A 9,734-nucleotide genomic window follows, 5' to 3' on the forward strand; every position below is an offset into this window, starting at 1 on the left:
GCTTCTCGGTAAAAACCCAGATGCATTTGTTTCTAAACCTGGTCTTGGCCCAGCTAGAGACTTCATTTAGGCTGATAAAACCGTCTTCAAAATCCATTAAAGAAATAGCTGTTATTTCTCCTTTGGGTCTTAGGCTGGCAGTTTACCAATAGACGTTCTCTTTGCAGACATGAACCGGCACCATTACTCACTCTTTGTCCACGGCTGTCGGTTTGTTTTCCTCCTCCGCCAGGATCCCTCAGGGGAGAAGAAATACAAACCTGCAGAATTCCACTGGAAGTTGAATCAGGTGAGTGACTGGAAAAGTCTCTGCTCGTGGTCTTTTCAGAGAGATAACGAGATACGGCAGCCTTGCACAGGACTGACTGTTTCTGAGGAGTGTTTTATGATTTTATGACTTCTACATCTGTGGCTAATAAGGTAGTAAATTGGATCCATTGAACTCCTTTCCACTGAAAGCCTATGTTTTTTTTAAAAATATGTATTTTATACACAGAACGTTAATGTAAAAAAATTTTATGATTTACGTTCAAAATTCTGTGTAATAATGTATTGAAATAAGCAGCACTTGCTTGCCTCTCACATGGTGCCACAAAGCCCCAGGGGCCTCAGCAAATTCAGGCCACCATGGGATATTTAAAATTTTCAAGAAACCAGCAATCTTGACATCTTTTAGATACCACAGGAACTACTGGCTCGAGGGAGTTTGCGTTTTCGACATTTGATCACGTTACATTCTTTTTGACAATGTCGCATCTCTGCAAAGCTGCTTTTTCAACCATTGTCATAATAAAGAGCAAGTACCACGTGAAAAAAAAAATCGATGTGTGACAGGAGATGATAGGATGCTGTAAACTGAGGAAGCCTTTTCATTAAAACCACAGCGGATCATTTCTGCTTTTGATTTGGGGTTTGGACAGAAGGAAACCTTTGGCCTTCTCTTAACTTTGTTTGCCTCACGGAGTTAGTGAGCAAGAGCGGAGGTAGGTTGTATTTGCCAGTAGTTGTTAAAATATAACATTGTCTGAAACAGCTACAAGATAGATAAACGTGTACGAGTATAAATGAGAAAAAAAGTATGTGATGGAAAGATGAAGCAAATGCAGTTGGTAGCATTCACCTCTTACCGATGTAATTTTTATTTACGTAGATCATTTCATTCAGAAACTTTTGATCATAATGTTTTTCAAGAAGCTATAGTTCAGAAAGAACATTTTTGCAATGTAGGCAAACATTTTAGGTATGGTTCTGTTATAGTAACCGTAGTCTATATTCACCTATTTAGTTTTTCTGATTACATTAAAACTTTATTGTAGGAAATTTCAGACAAACGTAGAAGTAGACAGATTAGTGTGAAGAGCAACCATACATGCCCTTCACCTTGCTCAGTAATTATCCACTCGTGGCCAGTCTGGTTTCGTTGTCATCCCCACTCATAGTTAATAATTTTCATCACCCCCTAGAAAACCACTTAGTGAATTTTAAGCAAATCCCCGATATAACTTTTAATTCTGTGTAGAGATAATGGAATATAGATGGTTAAAAGATAAGTAGGATCGTAATACTTTTTCACATTTTAAAAATATTAACAATTCCTTAATATGGTCAGGTATCCAGTCACTGTTCAAATGTCAAATTATCTTGTACGTGGTTTCATACTTAAAATTTGTTCGTTGGAAGTCAGGGGCCATGCATTGTGGTTAGTCGATGCACCTTTGAGTTTATTCTAATTTGTAGATTTTTCTTTTCTCTCTCGGAATTTATTGGGTGACAAAAATCAGGCTTGTCGGCCCATAGTTCCCAGTAGTTAAGACGTGACTGACCGCATCCCTGTGGAGTCATCTAACATGCTCCTCCATCTTCTTATACCCTGGAAGGTGACAGTGGGACCAGATCTGGGTTCAAGCTGTGTCTGGTGGTTCGTCCTTCTGTAATCGAAGCATCCTTCCATGCTGAGTGCCGCCAGCCCTGCCTCTGATCATTCGGGTTGTAGGAAGTGTGTTCCCAGGAAGGGTTCATGGGAGCGATAATTCTCGCATGTTGTTTTAATAGTTTGTCTGTGGCCTTTATACTGAAGGTCATTTTGGCTGGATACAAAATCTCTCGTTCATATTGGAGATTTCCAAGAACAGAGAAGATCTCTCTCCGTTGTCTTCTGACATAAAGTGTTGCTATTAAAATCTGACAACAGACTGCTTTTCTTTTCCTTGTAAAATACTTGGTCTTTTCTTTGGATGACCAAAGGGTGTTTTTCTCTTCTTTTTTTTTTTTTTTTCTTGTCAGTTAATTTTATACTATGTCCTGATTGTTTTGGATCTGTTTTCTTAGATATGTGGTATATGCCCTTTTAGTATATAATTTGAGACATTTTGGTATTTCAGGACAGTTTTTATTATAGTTTTTAGTATTCTCTTCCATCACTTTGGTTTTTTCCTTACCTTTTGTTGATATTCTTTACCTGTTTTCTGCACCTGTCGCTTTCTCTTTAATTCGTTCCTGTGTTTGTCACCTCATTTCTGCGTTTCTCCCATTATGATCTATGTTCGTTCATATTTCGTGTCACTTTCCTAGTGTCTTAGCGACCTTCAAATAGATTGTTTTCATCTCGTTGGTAGGCATGTCAGGGGTGCTTTTGTTATCTAGAGGGATATTATTCCCCTTAATTCTCTTTTTTCTCTTAAAAACTTTGTATCGGAGTGAGTCGTGATCCTTTTTTCCCCTCATTTTTGCGTGAAATTAGTTTTCCTGTACTTATAAAAGACAGTTCTTCAGCATGGCTTTTTTTGTAGTGTGAGGGTTCTGCTTCCCCCTTCCGTTTCCGTAGTGTTAAAAATATGTGGCCTCATGCCCTGTCGTAGCTCTGGGATCAGAAGCCCCTGCCTGCTCCCCACCCACATGTCAAGGGTTCGTGCGGTTACCTTGTTACCGAGTATATGTTGTCTGTAGCTTTGGGTTTTCCCATCCTAATCGCCCTGTTTTCAGAGAAATAAGAAAATTATACTAATGCTACTATCTTCTCAGAATATATTTATGGATTTTGACAAAATACTACTGATATTTAAATACAATATTACTCTAATCCCCTAGAAATCTGCAGTACTTTAAAAACTGGGAATGTAACAGATGTTGCTTCTTGAAGGAGTGTATATTACAGAACTTGTATTTTTTTGTTGTTTTTACATTTTTCTTTTACTTGTTAAGGTTTTTGGTGGTGTTATTCATTTTGAAGTATAGCATATGAAATATAGTCAATAATACTGTAATAGAACTTGTTTTAAATAGAGACAAACTAAAATTAAAATTTTATCTGTCTCAAAAGTGAATTACTGTGCAATTTCCCTTATCTGGAGATTCTTCGTGTAATATACGTACGTACGTCTATCACGTACGTGTATTGTGTATATGTGATAAACACATACGATGTAGAGGTTTGAATTCTTCCTGATTTATCAGGAACAGCTGCGTTTCTTTTGCGGGCATCCTTTGGTGACTTCGTTTATTTTGATGTTTCAGGTCTGTTTAAACCTCCCTTTCTCATTGGTTCAGTTTCTTAGAATTGAAATGTAAATTGGGCGAATTTTTTAGAAATACATTTTAAAATTTGTCTCATGGCACCTGTTTCTCCGCCTGTCTCTGTTCTTGAGTGTCTGCTTCTTCCGCTAAAGCCCCAAGTAGGGGACGCCAGACCTGGAAGGGGTCTTGGGGCCTGCGGACCAGCGCCCTCACTCCGCAGCTGGGGCGATGCTCACTCATGACGGGAAGGAACTCGTTTTAACTCAGCATGCCAGCAGAGCTGTGTGTCCAGGTTTATGTAGATCATCACCTTTGAACTGGAAAAGAAATTCCATGCTCTGCAGTGGGACTTATTTTGATGGAAGGTGCTTTTACTGTTGATCTGGAAAAGGGCTGGCCAGTTGGCAGGTGACGCCAGCTCAGTGGGTGGGTGTCCACCCTGCCAGTATAAGACTTTCCCGATATCACTCTCTTGGCAGAAGAATGTTGGGCAGCTCCCTGTTTGGGGGCCCCCCTCATGTGACAAGTGAGCAACGTCCCCTGGTCTGAAATGTACTAGAGGCGACAGTGCTGACTTGGCCCTTTCGGGTGAGATGTGGTTGGGTGAGATGTGTTTTGTTGTTAGATACTTTAAAAAAAAAAACTTCCCTCCTGGGAAGACACGTGTTCGTTATGGGTGATCCGGTGTCCCTATCCGGTTGTGTCATGGTCATTGTCGTGTCTGGATGAGAGGAAGGTGGACATTCACGCTCTGACCCTCCCCTTGGCCCCTCGTAGGTCTGTGACGAGGAATGGCATCACTACGTCCTCAACGTGGACATCCCCAGGGTGACCCTCTATGTGGACGGCGTTTCCCACGAGCCCTTCTCCGTGACCGAAGACCACCCACTTCACCCGTCCAGGACGGAGACTCAGCTCGTGGTCGGGGCTTGCTGGCAAGGTAACGGCCGCTGCGCCCTTCTCCCGCAGGCCTCGGGAGTCAGACAGCCTCTGCCGTACGGCGGACACGGGCCCCTCTCAGCGACCGTGCCCTCCTTTCCCTTGCCTTCTCGTCCCTCGCCCTGGGCGTAGCCTTCGTGGGGACGCCGCCCGTGCCGTACTCCTGGGCGGCTCTGTTGACAGGCCCTCACTAAAGGTGCGTTAAAGGACCGAAAGGGACCGACCCCTTTCCTGGGACCCTGAGAGGGAGCATGTAATTGAGGAACTATTTTAGAAATTAATCTGTTTGTTGACAAGTTTATGAAAACAAGGAGGCAGCAGTCAGGCACGGAAACGGAAATGTGCTTCGGCCTGGCAGACTCTTCCGGAGCGTGTAGCGCTCGATGACGTGGTGGCAACACCTTTAACAGGTGTTGCGTCTGGAGAGGATTTGTGGACATCTGTGCTGCAAGACCGGGGATGGCCTCAGGTGACGGCCACCAGAGCAACAATGCTGTTTATTTGTGCTTTCTCGGTGACAGACTGCGTGTCGATTCCTTTATGTAATTACTTCGTTAATGCTCATAAGTCTGTAGGGGAGAAGCTGTCTGTGTCCCTGTCTTATAGCTGAAGACGCTGAGGCTCTGAGAGTTAGGCAGCCCGAGTTGCCCAGCTGGCTCATCGCGGCACTAGGATTTGAAACCCCCTGAAGCCCGTGTGCCCGGGGCCCGAGCTCGGACCACCGGACGGGGGGTCTTAACCTCTCCGTGGGGCTCTTTGCTGGTCTGGTGGAGCCTGTGGACCCCATCTCAGGATAATTTCTTACCAATCTATAAAATAAAATACGTAGGATTTCGAAGGTAACCAATTAAATTGAAATACAGTTACCAGAATATACCAGCAGACTAAATGTGCGAGTTAGTAATACCTACGCTGCTTTATTAACAGATGAAAAACAGACTTCAGCAGCAGGTCCAGTAACCGCCATGATTTCAGAGTAAGGGGCTTCGCGACGATTCTCTTGATGCCTGCACGATGTGATGTGACGAAATAGCAGCGATTTGTGTTGATAACAAAGTTGTCGTTTCTGCTAATACCGCTGTGGCTTGTGGGTGACTGTTCATAACCAAAGGGAAAACTCAGTACCAGAAATTAGCGAAAATAAGCTTGTAATTTTCCCCGTCCAAGTTCAGGGACCCTCCAGGTTCACGAGCCTCACATTAGTCCTTGCACATGACTCTGTGTTATGCCACTGCAAGGTGTCACTGTCACCATCTGTACCTGCTAAATAGGCCCTTTCCCCGCTCCCTACGGAAACATTGTACCGTGAGTTGGGTTAGAAATTTGTGAAAGAGGCCAGTTCCCAAGACAGCTTTGCTGCTTTGGGGAGAATTTGAATTTCATAATTTTCCTGCCGATCCTTGCAAATGAAAAGGAATAAGACAGTATTTTAGAGTGAACCTCTTCAGCGGATTCCTGGATTTAATTTTGGTGTCAGTTCATCCATGAGGAAGTGGACCATGAGACCAAAGAATGAAGAATGAATTATTAGAGAGAGGAGAATTTTTTTAGTTGCTGTTCTTAAATTTTCAATTCAAATTTGCTCCCCGAGTTAAACAACAATTTCCGAGTAATTATTTAAAAAACAAACCTGAATACACGTGCAAACCTAAACATTACACTCTGGGCGCTTTGTTCCTCGGCCGCAGTGAAGCCCCGCGTGCCACCGCCCTGCCTGCCTTGGTTCCTGTTCACTGTCACCGCATCTCTGCCACCGAAGTACTTTTCTCCTTATTTCATCTCTTTTGACCTCGGCCCTCTCAGCCTCCCCAGCCCGAAAAATCTGCCTAAATTCCCAGACCAAACACAAATTTGAAAACTTTAGTAAACAGGGAGGAAGACGTCCATTCTTGCTTTCAGTGGATTTGAAACCACTTTCCTTAAAATTCACCGTGGAGAGCGTGGGCCGAAGTGAGTTAGAGGAACCGGAGGGGCCGTGCGCTCTGGGCCCGCCTGCCCCCACCCCAGTGCTTCCCGCAGCCTGTGCCTGGCGACCGCAGCAGAGCAGAGCGTGGCTCCTGCAGCCCGATCTGGAGAATGGATGCTGCGCTCCGTGCCCGGGTGGGCCTCCCGGGCCTGCCCTTCGCTCAGCGCCTGGGTCGGGGGCTCGAGGAGCCCCAGGCCCCCACTGGTGATCACCGGTTTCTCTGGGCAAGTTCCTTCACCTCTGCCCTCCCCTCCGGTTCAGAAAAAAGTGGTTGAAAATGCCCTCTTTCCTCTGTCACTTGGAGGTTAAAGTCTGGACCGATGTGAACTTACTTTGAGCTTTCGAAAAAGACATACTTTTGCAAGCTTACCACATACCAGCCTTCGGACACTTCCGTGTGCCGACCCTTCATGTCTGCACAGCTGTCTTCCCTGTTAAGAAAGTGCTGTGGGGCCACGCGCGGATCGGTGTCACTTGTATCTGGCACTTCTCTGCGGTCAGTGTAAGCACCACCTCACAGTGGCCGACCCAGCAGCATGGTGCTTTTATTCATCCGGTTTTGAATCCACCCTATGCTTTGGCAAGGCGGGTGTGGGGTGGTGGCATAAAGGAAGCCTACAGAGAAGATTCGGGGTGGTAAAATATCGCTTCCGGGAGAAGGCGGTCCAGTACACCTTGCTTCCCGGTGGAGTACGTGCCGTGCCCCGAGGGGGATTTTTCTCCTTGCGGTTTGTTATTTGGCAGCTTTAGAAAACTTAATTTTTACCATCTAGTTCGAAGAGCCTAACCTGGAGGTCCTTTTCTGTTGTCTTTGTCTTGCTTTTTTTCTACAGAGTATTCAGGAGTTGAAAGTGACAACGAAACTGAGCCTGTGCCTGTGGCTTCTGCAGGTTGCTGGATTTTTCTCCCTACGGTTCACTATTGTTTGTGTTTCATTTAAAGACGACACATCGATTCATTCCACGTTTTGCATGAAACGCCCAGATTGCATTTTGGCCCCAGACTCCATTTGAGCTGCTGCTTGGCCTTTCCCGCCCCCCCCCCGGCCCCCCTTCCCAAGTGGCTTCGTGGTCTCTCCCTCCTCTCTGCCCGCTCTGATCCCAGTCGAAGTGACGGGCAGGTGACTCATTAATGCAATGCATAATGGGATTTTTATTTTTCTCATCAGATTTTACCCTGATCCCACCATACGAGGCTCCCCACTGGAATCTCGTAGGCCAGGTTTGGGGGGTTCCTGATTCTCATGTGGCTGACCCACGAGGCAGGAAAAGATTTGTTTTTAGCTACTTGGTCCTGACCGAGACTAAATTTTAAATATACGTTTCTGAGAAATCCCAGTCCCCAGCGGTGATTTGCGTGTCCGGCGTCCTCAGCAGGAATGAGACCAATGCCGGGAATCGGTCTCATCTCCTTTGTCAGTGCCGAGCGCCAAGTGCGGGCGCACCTGTGTTTGCCTCTTTGCTGCCGTCTGTCGAGGGCCGTTTTCTGGGTGTTTCCTGATACCCTCTTCACTTCCCAGCTGTCCTCAGTAGCAGGAGACAGGCATGATGGGACTCAATAAATTAGCCACCTGAAAGGCCTTGCTGTGAGGCTTGTAGGTGTAGGATGGGTTTCAGGCCTTTTATCTGTCTAGTTATGTGTGTAAAGGTTCACCCCCAAGTTTGGATGTATCCCCGAGTATGCTCAGCCATAAAAGCAGCCCAGAGCATGAACCAACTGGTTGATAGACAATGGTCGAAGAGGCTGGTGCTGGTGGGAAAGGTCACTTGCACACCATGGTGACAGGTGTGGGCTTAGGCCACCCTTACCAGCAAGTGGCCAGATGTGTGTGGACTCGTGGACTTCTTGGTTTCCGGGCTTCGGGTGAGGGGCCCCCAACTCCTCTCCCCTGCAGTCCATGTGCATGACCATAAACGATTTAATTTCTTCATAGCGCTTCCATGTAGATTGCAAGGCTAACGGGACTTGGTCTGAACTAACACGCATGTCCACCCATCGAGCTGCCACCACCGGTAACACCACTTTAAGAAGGGAAGCAGGAGGCTCTGGGCTGCACGCATAACTGCCTGCCTTTCCCCCCATGTTCCACAGGTGGTGACCTGCGCATGACCCAGTTTTTCCGAGGTGACCTGGCTGGCCTGACAATCCGTTCTGGGAAACTGGCAGACAAGAAGGTGATCGACTGTCTGTATACCTGCAAAGAGGGGCTAGACCTGCAAGTCCCCGGAGACAGTGGCGGAGGTGTGAAGGTGAGACTGGCATTCACCTGCACGACATTCACAGACTTCTAGACCAGAGGTAGAGGCTGTTGGCATGAGGATGGACCTGTGGTTGATCCTGAGCTATTTTTACTCATACACTTTTCTGACGTGATATGTGTGGGGTTTTTTTCTCACACCAGTCGACTACCCCGGACACTGGCTCTCCAGGTGTCCTACGATTCCCTTCTGACACCACCTGGCTTCAGCTTCAGATCCCACAGGCGAAGGGCTCAGTCTCATGGGACTGTCCCAACTTCAGGTGCTGGTTGTGAGACTCGGGCCCTTGGGTTACCTGCACTCTGTCTGACTGGGCTCCAGAGTCGGGTGTTACCACATTCTCCACACCCTCCTCCCTTTGAGGTTCAACAGTTTACTAGAACTGTTCAGAAAATGCCAGAAAACACTTAACCTACTGTTACCGGTTTACTATAAAGGATGCAACTCAACCCAGCGTAAGAGCCACACAAGCCAAGGACCTGGGGCGGAGCCCGGAGCCTCCACGCCCTGCAGGGTGCCACCCTGACATGGGTCACTGGCTGCACACCCCCAGGCCCTGTTGTCAGGATTTTTATGGAGGTCCCATTACACAGGCACGAATGATTAAGTCCTTGGCCATTGGCATTGACTCAGCCTCCAGCCCCTCTCCTGTCCCTTAGCTCTGGGGATGAGGTGAAATTTCCAGCCCTCCCATCTCATGATTGGTTCTTCTGGCAAAAGTCCCCATCCTGAAACTATCTAGGACCCCACCAAGAGTCACCTCAGCCAGAATAAACCCTGGAGTGGTTGGGAGGGGCTCGTTGTGAATTGTAAAAGACGCTCAGATTGTCACTTAGGCAATCCCTAGGGTTTTAGAGGCTCTGTGCCAGAAACCAGGGACCGAGGCCAAATGCATACTTCTTATACCACAGGTGGGTTTGCCCCTTAGACTCTTACCATCACAGAGGAGGGTCTGGGCCCCGCGATTACGTGAGCTGTCCTTCTCCAGGCCACCAGCGCAAATCTACCCCAGCTAGTCCTCTTGGCCAGAGTGCTCCTGATTTCAGCTCTTGCAGTCA

The 9,734-nt window shown here is 46.9% G+C and overlaps 1 protein-coding gene across 1 annotated transcript in view; it reads left to right on the forward strand.

Annotated features, from left to right (window-relative positions):
- The window catches only part of LOC105307222 (calsyntenin-1-like), a 22,090-nt gene that overhangs the window by 6,939 nt on the left and 5,417 nt on the right, over positions 1–9,734 (forward strand). Inside the window, exons 6-9 of the mRNA XM_023524644.1 lie at positions 134–289; positions 4,291–4,453; positions 7,252–7,308; positions 8,510–8,667. Of these exons, the coding sequence (XP_023380412.1) occupies positions 134–289; positions 4,291–4,453; positions 7,252–7,308; positions 8,510–8,667 (534 nt within the window). The remainder of the gene's footprint in view (positions 1–133; positions 290–4,290; positions 4,454–7,251; positions 7,309–8,509; positions 8,668–9,734) is intronic.

The sequence above is a fragment of the Pteropus vampyrus genome, unplaced genomic scaffold (assembly GCF_000151845.1).
Source record: "Pteropus vampyrus isolate Shadow unplaced genomic scaffold, Pvam_2.0 Scaffold484, whole genome shotgun sequence".
In the NCBI taxonomy this organism is placed as follows: domain Eukaryota; kingdom Metazoa; phylum Chordata; class Mammalia; order Chiroptera; family Pteropodidae; genus Pteropus; species Pteropus vampyrus.